This window comes from Nerophis ophidion, linkage group LG18 (genome assembly GCF_033978795.1).
Source record: "Nerophis ophidion isolate RoL-2023_Sa linkage group LG18, RoL_Noph_v1.0, whole genome shotgun sequence".
NCBI classification, from domain to species: domain Eukaryota; kingdom Metazoa; phylum Chordata; class Actinopteri; order Syngnathiformes; family Syngnathidae; genus Nerophis; species Nerophis ophidion.
The window spans coordinates 13830907-13845862 of NC_084628.1; the positions used below are offsets into that span (position 1 = coordinate 13830907).

A 14956-nucleotide genomic window follows, 5' to 3' on the forward strand; every position below is an offset into this window, starting at 1 on the left:
CTCCCACTTGCAAAGACATGCACCTGGGGATAGGTTGATTGGCAACACTAAATTGGCCCTAGTGTGTGAATGTGAGTGTGAATGTTGTCTGTGTATCTGTGTTGGCCCTGCGATGAGGTGGCAACTTGTCCAGGGTGTACCCCGCCTTCCACCCGATTGTAGCTGAGATAGGCGCCAGCGCCCCCCGCGACCCCAAAAGGGAATAAGCGGTAGAAAATGGATGGATGGATGGATGGTGTTGGGCAATCTAATAAGAGACTAAACGAGACTTGACAAACAAAGATATTGCATTTTGACATACACAGTATATCTATATGATTATTTTTTTTATTATCAAAGCCAACATTTGATTTAATTAAATATCCACAAAGTAGTGCAGGGTGTTCACAATGTTTTCACAAACGGTCCGCTACAGCAATGGTTCTCAACCTTTTTTCAGTGATGTACCCCCTGGGAAAATGTTTTTTATTCAAGTACCCCATAATCAGAGCAAAGCATTTTTGGTTGAAAAAAAGAGATAAAGAAGTAAAATACAGCACTATGTCATTAGTTTCTGTTTTATTAAAGTGTATAACAGTGCAAAATATTGCTCATTTGTAGTGGTCTTTCTTGAACTATTTGGGAAAAAAAAGATGTAAAAATAACTAAAAACTTGTTGAAAAATAAACAAGTGATTCAATTATAAATAAATATTTCTACACATAGAAGTAATCATCAACTTAAAGTGCCCTCTTTGGGGATTGTAATAGAGATCCATCTGGATTCATGAACTCAATTCTAAACATCTCTTCACAAAAAAAGAAATCTTTAACATCAATATTTATGGAACATGTCCACAAAGAATCTAGCTGTCAACAATAAATAATGCATTGTTGCATTTCTTTTCACAGTTTTTGAACTTACATTCATATTTTGTTGAAGTATTATTCAATAAATAAATTTATAAAGGATTTTTGAATTGTTGCTATTTTTAGAATATTTAAAAAAAATCTGACGTACCCCTTGGCATACCTTCAAGTATACCCAGGGGTACGCGTACCCCTATTTGAGAACCACTGGTGTAGGGCAATCTAATAAGAGACAAAACGAGACTTGACAAACCAAGATGTCTAATTTTGACATACACTGTAAATCTTTATGATTATTTTTTATTATCAAAGCCAACATTTGATTTAATTCAATATCCACAAAGTAGTGCAGTGTGTTCACATTTTTTTCCACAAACATTCCCTTACAGTATTACATAAAAGGCACCTTTTGGACACCCATATGTTAAGCAATGCATTAGCACAAATAATGACATGATTTGCTGAAACTGACATGTGCAGACATGTATGGCAATTAGTTACTATTACTGCAGTGCTGAACTTTTGTCCTCTGTACCTTTGGTGCAAATACACAACGGCACGTATACAATCTCCTCCTATATAATTGTTCTTAATATCATATATCCTGCCAGTTCATTGTAAATGATGCATATTGCTCGTACATTTCTGTCCTGATACATGAAAAATACAATACACATCTTATGGTATTAGTTAATTTTGAACATGCATACAGTTACAAGATGTACTTCACATAATTAATTCTACCTACTGATATACTAAAGGTCTTAAGTGTTAAGTGTACTTGCATGCACATGTTTTAAATTGGATTTGTCTTCTTTGGTTGAGAATAATTGTTTTACAGTCTTGGGGAGCAGGTTATATATAGTATGCTTTGTGCATAATTTTAGCTATTTGCATGTTAAGTATTATTTCAACTGGCCTCTTTTGTAACACAGATCGTAATTGAGGTTTACTTTTGTAGTTATTACCCCATTTTTCTTAGAACATATTCTGTTTATTCATTATTGAAATATTTCTTCCCACCTTATATTGTATATTTTATATGAGATTTCCAGTTAATTTTATCATCTATTTTTATTATTACTCTTTTCTGTCAAAATGTACTTTGTCTATTTGTATTTCAGGCATCTGGTCATGATGCCACCCGGATTCGGGTACGTCTGACCGGTAGGAGGCCACGGGGAAGACCCAGGACACGTTGGGAAGACAATGTCTCCCGGCTGGCCTGGGAACGCCTCGGGATTCCCCGGGAAGAGCTGGACAAAGTGGCTGGGGAGATTAAAGTCTGGGCTTCCCTGCTTAGGCTGCTGTCCCCGCGACCCGACCTCGGATAAGCGGAAGAAGATGGATGGATGGATATTTTATATTTGTGTTTGACTTTCTCTTCTGCCGTTACCGAATAGCATTAATATAGTTTTATGGAGATTCCCAGATAGTCTGTTTATGTGAAACCATCTCTTTGATTTATTAATTTCTTCTGTTATTATTTTTATTAGCTTCTGTGTGTCCTCTCCTAAGCAAAACTCAGTCGTATCGTCGACAAATAATATTAACTTTAAGTCCTTTGTTACTTTACAAATGTTGTTTGTATAGAGATAGAACAATTGTGTTCCCAGTATCGATCCTCGGGGTACGCCACAAGATATATTTAGCGCTGCAAAAATGTGATCACCTAACTTCACGTATTGCTTCTTGTTCTTACCCAGTTCAGGACCAACCCCCTGATGCCATATTATGATTAATTGCATCAAAGACTTATGTTAGATCCATAAACACTGCAGCTGCACACTGATTACCATCTATTTAACTGGTATATTGTATAATCGTTAAGCACATTTACTGTAACATCTGCAACTCACTAAGGAGAAGACTGACTGCAATGATCTCCAAATGCAAGACCGTTGTTGAGTGGTGGCCAGATGATGCTAACGTTTACGATTGCCTCTAATTATGACTTTAAGCTGTTCCTGTTTCTGCTGTGGTGCAGAAGTCGAATCTACTCTAACACGTGTTGGCCAATACTGCAACTCTGCAGGGGTACAAATAATGAAGCATAGCACAATAACTTTCTCTGTTATCATTTATGATGCTACTGACAATGCGAGGTGAATACCTTTTTTTCCTGCACAGATTAATCAAATTACTGTGTTCGTCATTGAGGGGGCTCGGCTTTAAAAACAATTTAGGTTAATTGGTAACACTAAATTGGCCCTAGTGTGTGAATGTGAGTGTGAATGTTGTCTGTCTATCTGTGTTGGCCCTGCGATGAGGTGGCGACTTGTCCAGGGTGTACCCTGCCTTCCGCCCGATTGTAGCTGAGATAGGCGCCAGCGCCCCCCGCGACCCCGAAAGGGAATAAGCGGTAGAAATGGATGGATGGATGGATGGTTTTGCGGATTTTGACATTTTTGGCGCCCCCTATCCACTGACCTTAAAAGATCTTTACAGGACATGTCCAGACCTGTTTAGATATTTAGTCAATTTTATTGTGTGTTGTTAGTACCTTGTGTCATGATTAAATACATACCATAACTCGTTAGGTAATAATGAATAATACATTATCCAAACCAATAAAAATGTCTATTTTTGAACCCTATGACATGCCACACATTTTAAGTGTGTGGCATTTAAACGCATTTTAAATGTGAATAATATACAAATGGTATGAATAGGTACGTATTACTTGTACGTTACGTACATGCTGTATTATAATGTTTTATAAATTATTACCAACTAATGAGATGTTTTTTGTTGCATACATTACATTTACATTGAATTTTGAAAAACAGCGCCCCTATACGACACCTTCATGTACTTGCATCTAAATTGAACTATGATTATTTACTATGCCACTAAACAAATATGTTCTGTGTGGTTTGTTTTCGTCATGCGCTCATATTTGATGACAATAAAGAATTATATTCCATAACGTTTCAGTTAGTCTGCGGGACAGCCTTTTATTCAATCTAACTGATTTCAGAGCAGCTTTGTGAGCCAAGCTGCTTCCAGAGCAGATGCGCGACGGTTCATGTGATGTATGTCGGCGAGTCAGCTGTTCTCAGATCAGATTGCCGCGCTCGTGCAAGACGCCCCACCTCGGCTCCGCCTTTGATCTGTCGGCTGCTGTTTAAAGTTGGTCTTGTGTTGAAAGCGAGCGGAGCGGCGAGCGACACCGCTGCACAACACCCACACAGGACCGCCTCGGACTTTTATCTGGAGACCTGCTTGTTTGTAGCTAGCAGGTAAGAATTCTGATTACTTTGTCAAAGCGGGTAAAGAAAAAAACAAGAAAAAAACAATGAGCCATATTACGTTGAACAAGATGCAACACTAGCTTTGCAATGAATGAAGAGTTGACGTTAACACGTTTTTGTACGGTTTAGAAATTCCTGCTTAATTTTCTATATGTGTTTGCAATGTGTATCACGAGTCGAACATGGAATGTTTTTAGCTGCTGCATCCTCTTTCTTACGGATATTTTAGCTGTGCCTATATACATGCTTTGTCAGTGGCTGTTTATTTTAAGACAAAGCTTTGTGCAATTCTTCGTTTTTCTACTAACATTGTGCCTTTTTGCTCAGTTTTCCCTTGTTTGTTTATATATATATATATATATATATATATATATATATATATATATATATTTTTTTTTTTTTTTTAGGGGTGTGGGGAAAAAATCGATTCGAATACTAATCGAATATGTTGTGCGATTCAGAATCGATTCTCATTTAAAAATAAAAGACGATTTTTATTTTTTTTAATCAATCCAACAAAGCACTACACAGCAATACCATTACAATGCAATCCAATTCCAAAACCAGACCTGACCCAGAAACACTCAGAACTGCAATAAACAGAGCAATTGAGAGGAGACACAAACACGACACAGAACAAACCAAAAGTAGCGAAAAAAAAAGAATATTATCAACAACAGTATCAATATTAGTTATAATTTAAGCATAGCAGTAATTAAAAATCCCTCATTAACATTATAATTTGACATTTATAAAAATTAAAAAAAGAACAATAGTGTCACAGTGGCTTACACTTGCATCGCATCTCATAAGCTTGACAACACACTGTGTCCAATGTTTTCACAAAGAAAAAATAAGTCATATTTTTGGTTTGTTTAATAGTTAAAACAAATTTACATTATTGCAATCAGTTGATAGAACACTGTCCTTTATAATTATAAAAGCTTTTAAAAAAATCTCCTACTCTGCTAGCATGTCAGGAGACTGGGGTAGATCCTGCTGAAATCCTATGTATTGAATGAATACAGAATCGTTTTGAATCATAAAAATATCGTTTTTGAATCGAGAATCACGTTGAATCTAAAAAAAAAATCGACATTTTATCAAACCGCGACCCCAAAAATCGATATTGAATCGAATCGTGGGGCACCCAAAAATTCGCAGCCCTAATATATATACATATATACATATATATATATATATATATATATATATATATATATATATATATATATATATATATATATATATATATATATATATATATATATATATATATATATATATATAAAATCTCCTGATGATTGAGGGAACCCCTCATGAAACAGTTCTGTAGAGATGAAGTAGTCTTGTGATTTTTCCCACACCTATATATATATATATATATATATATATATATATATATATATATATATATATATACATATATATATATATATATATATATATATATATATATATATATATATATATATGTATATATATATACATATATATATATATATATATATATGTGTATATATATATATATATATGTGTGTGTGTGTGTGTGTGTGTGTGTGTTTTTGGGACACCACGTCTGTATGCCAGTAAAACCATCATCATCAAAATCCTTTTTTGTCTCCTCCAGCTGCTAGCTACAAAAGGCTCAACAAAATGGTCCGGATGAATCAACTGTCTCTTGTCATAACCGTACAGGTTATATTTTCAACTGTGGTAAGTTTTTTCCCCCCTTCAATTACTTTGAGTTTAACTGCTAGGTTTTGTGTTATCGTGATTTAAAAAAACAAAAACAAAAAAACCGCCAAGTATGTATTTACAATATGAGGACACGATGAGGGCTGGGTGTCATGGCCAATTTCTCGAATCGATTCGATTTTGATTCATAAGATATCATAAAAGACTCATTTGTTACAAAATACAATATTTTTTTTCTCTTTGCCACAAACAACTTTGGACTTTCTTAAAAGTTTAAACTATCCATCCAACCATTTACTACCGCTTATTCCCTAAAGGGAAAGTTTAAACCAATGCTTTGTAAATCGATATTGCAAAATTTTAAGTATATCGATCCATAGTCGAGTATTTTACCCAGCCTTATACAACAGGTAACATAAGTAGAAGTGGCACCTCATTTTTTTTTGTACGACCCTTTTTTTGCATATAATTCAGTTTCGCCTAAAGTTTGTAAGTTGTTTTGTTTATCAAAAGGACAAAAAGTGTGCGTAACAAACTGGCATACACTCTGCGGAATTGAGTGCAGAGCCAAAGAAATCTCCTAAAACCTCACTCTATGTGCTATTTAAAAATTACGACTGCAAAATAAACCAACTAAAGTTGCACTTTGATAAAGAAGGTGAGAACACTATTGAATTCAAGAAGTACGAGAGTGGCGTCTGCTCGGCATCTCAGTTAAGGGTGACGTAAAAAAATGTTCATCCTTTGTATGTATTTCACACTATTTTCTGCATGTATAACTACACTTAGGTCATGTCTACACTAAGGCGTTTAACCCCTTAAACAAATAATTATTTAGCCTAAGCCCTGTTTCAGCCACACTAAACCATCGTTTAAGGTTCCCCTTTTCGGACAAATTTTCACACGGGTAAGTCAGCCATGTAATTCTTGACTCTCCTGCACTTAGCTTTGTATGGACTCATTGATCGTTTACAAAGTGAGTTCGGACGGGAAAGGACGCCAGAAAGGACATCAGAAAGAACGCGCCTCAGGCAGCTTCATAACAAAGACGGAGGCGGATCATCCAGACATGCCCATGTTTCTCCTTCTTCTACATGTACAGGCGCTTTTGGAAATCACAAATCAATACCTAAAGAGAAAGCAACTGGCAATTGTAGCTATTTCAGATACAACACTTCTCAGACGGCAAGAGAACTTTCAAATGTGAGTCTATTTATCGAAAAACTTCGTCCTTTCCTCCCGTGGATGTGATCTTGATAACCGGTGGCATTGTTGTGTGTGAACATGGATAATATTAGCTGTGATTAACCTTGGATAACCTTAGCCGATGACAGTGATTCTCAAACTGTGGTACGAGGCTCCATCTAGTGATACGCCCAAGAATCCATTCATCCATGTTCTACCGCTTAGTCCCTTTGGGATTGCAGGGGGGCGGTAATGCCTATCTCAGCTACAATCGGGTGGAAGGTGGAGTACACCCTGGACAAATTGCTACCTCATCTCAGGGCCAACACAGATAGACAGACAGCATTCACACTCACACTCTAGGGCCAATTTAGTTTTGCCAATCAACCTATCCCCAGGTGCATGTCTTTGGAAGTGGGAGGAAGCCGGATTACCCGGAGTGAACCCACACAGTCACGGGGAGAACATGCAAACTCCACACAGAAAGATTGAACCCAGGACTACTGAGGACCTTCGTATTGTGAGGCAGACGCAGTAACCCCTCCTTCACCGTGCTGCCCGCCCAAGAATCATTTAAATAAATACTCAAACAGTGGTACTATTCAAACTGCATGTAATGTTACAGTGGCCAAAACTAAGGAATATACTTGTTCAATAAAACCTTTGCTTTGTTTTTAATGAATATTCAGGCTAACTACGCTACTGTATTCTAATGCTGCTATTCTGTTTTCTGAGGGGGTACTTTGTGAAAAAAAAGTTTGCGAACCACTAGTCTATAAATTGGGTACATGTTTGGGTGTATGGAACAGATTAATTGGATTTGCATTATTTCTCACGTGGAAAAAATGGCTTCAGTCGGACCTTTTGGAATGAAAATGAAGTTACAGCTGTATATGACGTTATTGAGCTTTTGTACTTTTCATACGTTATCTCTCAGATTCCTTTGTATGTTTGGGGCTTTTGGTGATTTGTGACTCTCTGCCCCTGTGGCAATGATATGTCATCTCCTCAGTGCCAAACGCGGCCTCTTTAAAGCCTTACAATTTTGATAATGATGATAAAAAATGTTGAAATGCAGGAATATCTTAACCGTCCTTCACTCTTTCTTGCTCAGATTCCTGCGACAGGCGAGGAGGAGAGCAGGGAATGCAGGGAACAGGAGTATAAGGACCAGTTTGGGAATTGTAAAGCCTGCAAGCAATGCAATGCAGGACAGGAGCTATCAAAGGTTGGGAAAAATTCCTCCGTGTGTGTTTTTTCTCTCTCTCAGAAGCTTAAGTTAAAACATTTAGCATGGTTTATTTAGCAGAACGCTCCTGTTCAAGCAACGTCCGTCAACAACATTGCTCAGATTAGTCATGTTGATTAAAAAACAGGGGAAGCATGCCAGGAGTGGACATGACTATTTAGAAGATCATCCTATCCAGGCAAGCATGGTTATTAATTACTTCCCCTCATTCATGAACAGAGCAGCCAAGCCGTTATTAGCTTGAGTCTAAAAAGCCAACCTGTCTTTATTCAGTCACACCCATACTTTTAACCGGCTGAATGGCTTCCATTGTTTTTAACCTCCCTGGCACCCTCTCCCGCTCATTGTCTGTGCCGTTTGAAGCCGTGCCTAAGCTTGCCGCTTTCTGGGTTGGCGATAGTTTTTTTTTGGAGTGCTTTGTATGAACAGGCCTCTCTCTCTGTGGTGTCAGCTCCGCTCAAGACTTTCCCTCCTTTTGCAGACAGTGATGGAAATGTGAGTAAACTATTACCCGCCAGCCACCATTTGCAAGACACACTGAAATATATATTTTAACAAAAGAAAAAAAGGAATTTGACCACAATTCTTTAAATATGATGATGGAGGAACTGGACAATAAGTTAAAAGACGGACCTCCCAGGAACAATCTCCCTATACATGTTTTGCCATCACAAACATCCGCTAAACATTAGCAAAATCAACCAGTTGTCAGGCTTGCCACTGACAGTTTGTTTGTGTTTTAGTTTTTCCTCTGTGTGCTCTTAGTATTTCCTGTCCTTAGTTCCTGTCAGCACTCTTATTTTGGTTCAGCTTCCTGTTTGTCTCCCTGTGTGCTGTTTTCCCTCAACTGCGGCTGATTGGCACTTGGCCACACCTTTTGTCAATCAGCCCGCTCCTACTTGTACCTGCTTTGTCTTGAGTCAGTTGCTGGATTATTGTCGTTGCCACATGTCGCACTTGTCTTTGCTACCTGTCGTGTCGTGTCGATGTCATCGTTACAGCTACTACCTCTCGTGCTACTATTTGTCCTTGTCGTCGTAGCGGTAACCTGTTCCTGTTAGCTATTTGTAGTTTGTTTTCTCCTAGCTTTTTGTTTTATTGTTAGACATTAGCTGTTTCCAGTTTTTCTGTTTTCTGCTAGATACCTGTTAGCTTCCACGCTAGGCCTTTTGTTGGTTATCTGCCCACGTGCAGATAACCAACCAACAACCAAGATAGGCAATTTTGGTTTGAACCCTTTGTTTGGTTTTGTTTTAGTGTTTTTATATTGAAACCATGTTTTCTCAATCCATGCCTGCCTCAATCTCTGCATCTTGGGGTTCGTCATCAACAAACTTTCACACCAGTATTGCTAACCTGTTTATTATGAGTTTATAAAGTGTTAATTGGTGTCTTATTGCCTAATACCAAGTGGATGCATTGTTATGCAACATTCTGTATAAGATTTAATGAATACATTGGTGCAAGTTGGTAGAAAGTTGTTTACAATTGGTAATTAAAAGATATATGATCATTATTTATCTACTTCTGCACAACTGGTAAACACTTAAGGGGGTACACATACTGTACGTGTTTTTGCCACCCTAGGAAATGTTTTATTCAGTGATTAGTAACTCGTCCCATTTACTTAATACATAATAGTGAAACCTGGTAGAAAGCCGTTTAACTGTTACCTAATGCTTTACAAATGGTTTAAAAGATGTGATCACTTTATGGAGTGCCTTTATTGTAAAGTTGTATCTGTGAACCGCACGACTCCCTCATTAATGGTAAATAAAGTGATCAGTAGCGAGTTTGCTTATACTTAATAAAGAGGTGATACATTTATTATAGCCATAGGATAATCAGTGTTTCTTTACATAGTCCATTGTTGGGCCGCCAAAAAATATCAGTTTCTTAGCTGCATTGGTATTCCATTCTAACACACTTTTCCACCACTTGTGGCAGTAATGACAATATCAAACCAAACAGAAGAAGTCTGAAGCTAAAGTCATGGAGAAGTCTATTAAGCGCAAAAATAGGACTAAAGTGGTTAAGCTGTAATTTCTTTTTCACTTCAATTTTATTCAAAGTTTAATCAAGAAATATATATTTTTATTATTATTGATTTAGTTACAATTGATTTATCCTAGCATTGCGTGATTGTATGTAAATTATTTTTTTTCCATATACAGTACATTTGATTACGATAGTATTTATTTTTGCAATCATGACAACCAAAGTCTTGATAATGTTTGTGATTAACATTTGCTTTCATATCATTTGACAATGTTTGTCCTGTTAAACTGTAAGTAGGTTAGATATAATTATTAAATCTTATTATTAAATTAATATTCAGTGTTAATATTAGTGTTAAGGCAGCGAAAAAGATGGGCCCGAGGTCAAAAAGGTTAAGAACCTCTGATTTAAGTAATACCTAATTACAAACCCCGTTTCCATATGAGTTGGGAAATTGTGTTAGATGTAAATATATACGGAATACAATGATTTGCAAATCTTTTTCAACCCATATTTAGTTGAATGCACTACAAAGACAAGATATTTGATGTTCAAACTCATAAACTTTTTTTATTTTTATTTCAAATAATAATCAACTTAGAAATTCATGGCTGCAACACGTGACAAAGTAGTTGGGAAAGGGCATGTTCACCACTGTGTTACATCACCTTTTCTTTTAACAACACTCAGTAAACGTTTGGGAACTTAAGAAACTAATTGTTGAAGCTTTGAAAGTGGAATTCTTTCTCATTCTTGTTTTATGTAGAGCTTCAGTCGTTCAACAGTCCGGGTTTTCCGCTGTCGTATTTTACGCTTCATAATGCGCCACACATTTTCGATGGGAGACAGGTCTGGACTGCAGGCGGGCCAGGAAAGTACCCGCACTCTTTTACTACGAAACCACGCTGTTGTAATACGTGGCTTGGCATTGTCTTGCTGAAAAAAGCAGGGGCGTCCATGATAACGTTGCTTAGATGACAACATATGTTGCTCCAAAACCTGTATGGACCATTCAGCATTAATGGTGCCTTCACAGATGTGTAAATTACCCATGCCTTGGGCACTAATACACAGATGCTGGCTTTTGAACTTTGGGCCGATAATCCGGATAGTTTATTTTCTCTTTTTTCCGGAGGACAACACGTCCACAGTTTCCAAATATAATTTGAAATGTGGACTCGTCAGACCACAGAACACTTTTCCACTTTGCATCAGTCCATCTTAGATGAGCTCGGGCCCAGCGAAGCCGGCGGCGTTCCTGTGTGTTGTTGATAAATGGTTTTGCTTTGCATAGTAGAGTTTTAACTTGCACTTACAGATGTAGCAACCAACTGTAGTTACTGACAGTGGTTTTATGAAGTATTCCTGAGCCCATGTGGTGATATCCTTTACACACTGATGTCGGTTTTTGGTGCAGTACCGCCTGAGGGATCAAAGGTCCGTAATATCATCGCTTACGTGCAGGGATTTCTCCAGATTCGCTGAACCTTTTGATGATTTTACGGACCGTAGATGGTAAAATCCTTAAATTCCTTGCAATAGCTCGTTGAGAAATGTTCTAAAACTGTTTGACAATTTGCTTACAAATTGATAACCCTCGCCCCATCCTTGTTTGTGAATGACTTAGCATTTCAAGGAAGCTGCTTTTATACCAAATCATGGTATCCACCTTTTCTGAATCAGCCTGCACACCTGTGGGATGTTCCAAATAAGTGTTTGATGAACAATTCTGAACTATATCAGTATTTATTGCCACCTTTCCCAACTTATTTGTCACGTGTTGCTGGCATCAAATTCTAAAGTTATTATTTGCAAAAAAAAAAAAAAATGTTTATCAGTGTTGTCTTTGTAGCATATTCAACTGAATATGGGTTGAAAATTATTTGCAACTCATAGTATTCTGTTTGTATTTACATCTAACACAATTTCCCAACTTATATGGAAACGGGGTTTGTATTTACAAAGTGTTAATAACATAAATAAGAACAGTTCACAAACACTACGCTAAATGTAAAATTATAACAATACATTGCTATAAGCCATTTAATATGATTAAATAATAAATAAGTGAAAATTAGCAGTAAGTATTAGAGTTACAAAGGGTTTGACAATAGTTAACACTTTATAAGGGTACCCTTAATGTAGTATTACAATTGTATATTTGAGCTGTAACTGAATATACTTTTACTTCATTTAAAATACGTAACTTGAAACTTAATAGTCTTATCTTACAGCAAATGAAGGTAGAGAGACTGCAGCAAAGCTTTTAGAGCTGGTGAAAATAAATCTGACATCTGTTGCACACATGCACTGAAGCCCAGTTGCCTTTAATAATGCGACAGGCACACTCTTTGTAGAAACAGACTTTGCTAGCCTTCCTTTGCCAGCATAACAGGCATAAATGCAGCTAGCACCCTGGGGTCTTTCAGGTTAATAATTGGCTGCCTCATTCCCTCTTGTGGAGGTAAGCAGGATGCCAGCTCACAGCGGAGTCCCCGAGAGAGAACTTTTCCCATGGAACAAGCTCTAGTAACCAAGACAATCTGGTCAAATTCAAACATGACTGCTTGAGAGGGAAGCAGACTTTTGGATTCCCTGCGTGCAGCTGCCATAGAGACCCCAAAGGAATGTGCTCCCGTTAGCAATAGAGATTTGCCTCTGGACACTGCATTGAGGCGGGCTGACAAACATCAATTAGCCCCTGCACTTTAACTGTAGCAAAAAAAAAACAACACCCACACACAGGAGGCAACATCCATTATAACAATTTTTTTTTTTTTTAATTTAGTTAACGTCATCCTCTCTCTTTTTGTGTGATGTGTCAAGCATGAAAAAGAGGGTGTGGATTGCCTTTTGGTGCTGACTGGAAAAGCACATTACTTTGATGTGTCAACATCTTGTAGTACGCAAGACTCTTAAGAAAGTCGTCCGTTAGGGAAAAGAACTTGAAAGCACATATAAAATGGAATATTCTCATCAGGCTTAGCGCTGTTATGAACATTGTGTTCAGAATGGTTTCATTACCCGATCAGATGACTGATCCCCCCTTGTGATTCCTCTCTAATCTCACACATATCTCTGTGTGAACATGCTTCAGTCTGGACTCCCCTCTTTCCACACCCCCCCATCCCTTTTTGCACCACGATTATTGGCTGACTCCACCAAACTAGTACATGAGACTGACACTATAAAGGACCGAAGACGCATTGCAAATCTGTTGTGGTCCCATATGGAACAGTAAAGAACATCTGCATAAAGTAAGGACTTGATTGGGCAGCTTTCGTCACATATTATGTGACGAAACTCAAAAATTCCAAACCTAAATATATTTTTCTATTTTTCCCAGCTAAGATTTTACCAAAAGTTTCTAAAATATACTATCTAAGAACATCACTGTCACACATGTAGGGAGGGAGCGAGCAGAGAAAAGAGACATTACTTCAAATGAATTTTGTCTTAATATCTGTAAATTTTGCTTTCTTCATTTTAGCACTGGTTTGTGTCTTTGGGTCTGTGTAGAGCTCAAGTAAACCAAACCACACAAGAGTTCAAGTGCCAGCTTGTTTCGTTTTTGATTTGCATCATTGTTTACTTTAACCAAACCAAACATAAGTTTGAACGCAACCTGAGTCCGTTAACCAGTTAGAGATGGACTAGATTCCTTAGCCCAGGGGTCTCAAACATGCGGCGCGCGGGCCAATTGCAGCCCGCGAGACGTTACTTTGCGGCCCGCACTTTGATATGACAATTTAATGTATTTGCGGCCCGCGAGTTTCATTTGAACGGAACTTGACAGCGTCATACTTCCTAACTTTCACGGGAGTCCCCTTATTATCAGGGTATCCATTCTCTGGTAATACCTGCCGATTTTTACCCAATCAACAATACTCAGGGGGTGCCGCAATGGCACTGTTCTTAACGCCCTCTAAATCCTGTACAGACAGCGTGCAAGCCTACTTAGTTTTTAGATTTGGCTGCGCAGTACAAGTGTGATGTTGCAAGACATATTAGGTCAACAGCTACACAGGTCACATTGAGGGTGGCCGTAAAAAAACTTTAACACTGTTATAAATATGTGCCAGACTGTGAACCCACACCAAACAAGAATTACACACATTTCAGGAGAACATCCGCACTGTAATACAACATAAACTCAACAGAACAAATACCCGGAATCCCATACAGCCCTGACTCTTCCTGGCTACAATACACACACCCACGCTACCACCAACCCCCCATGCCCTCACCATCCCTACTTGCGTCGGTTGAGGTGGTGTATTTAATAGCCCGGGAGAGTAGGACTGCAAGGTGTTCTGGGTATTTGTTCTCTTGTGTTTAAGTTGTGTTAGGGTGCGGATGTTCTCACAAAATGTGTTTGTCATTCTTGTTTGGTGTTGGTTCAAAATGTTGCGCATATTTGTAACAGTTTTAAAGTCGTTTATACGGCCACCCTCAGTGTAACCTGTAGGGCTGTTGAGTAAGTATGTCTTGCAGCCACCAACGTTGTTCTGCACAAGTCTCGCACAACATGATTAAGAGTTGTCACTCCAGTTTTGTTATGTGCGCAATGACGAGTTGTAGAGCACTAGTTGTCTTATAGATGGTACGCTATGTGAAGGTATGTCAAGGGTTAAGTGAGATTTATCAAAAACATTCCAAAAAATAGCAGTCAGTCATAAATACTAAACAAATATATTTATTGTTAAACACATCAAAAAAATATG

General features: G+C 37.8%; 1 protein-coding gene across 2 annotated transcripts in view; it reads left to right on the top strand.

The window, feature by feature from the left end:
• Window positions 1-3931: 3931 nt before the first annotated feature.
• Window positions 3932-14956, top strand: part of LOC133536767 (tumor necrosis factor receptor superfamily member 19-like) — a 32737-nt gene continuing 21712 nt past the window's right edge. The window contains exons 1-3 of one of the 2 annotated variants that reach the window (XM_061877291.1): window positions 3932-4090; window positions 5733-5818; window positions 8100-8213. In XM_061877291.1, coding sequence (XP_061733275.1) covers window positions 5759-5818; window positions 8100-8213 — 174 coding nt within the window. In that variant the 5' untranslated portion in view covers window positions 3932-4090; window positions 5733-5758. The remainder of the gene's footprint in view (window positions 4091-5732; window positions 5819-8099; window positions 8214-14956) is intronic. The other variant, XM_061877292.1, reaches the window with a different exon arrangement.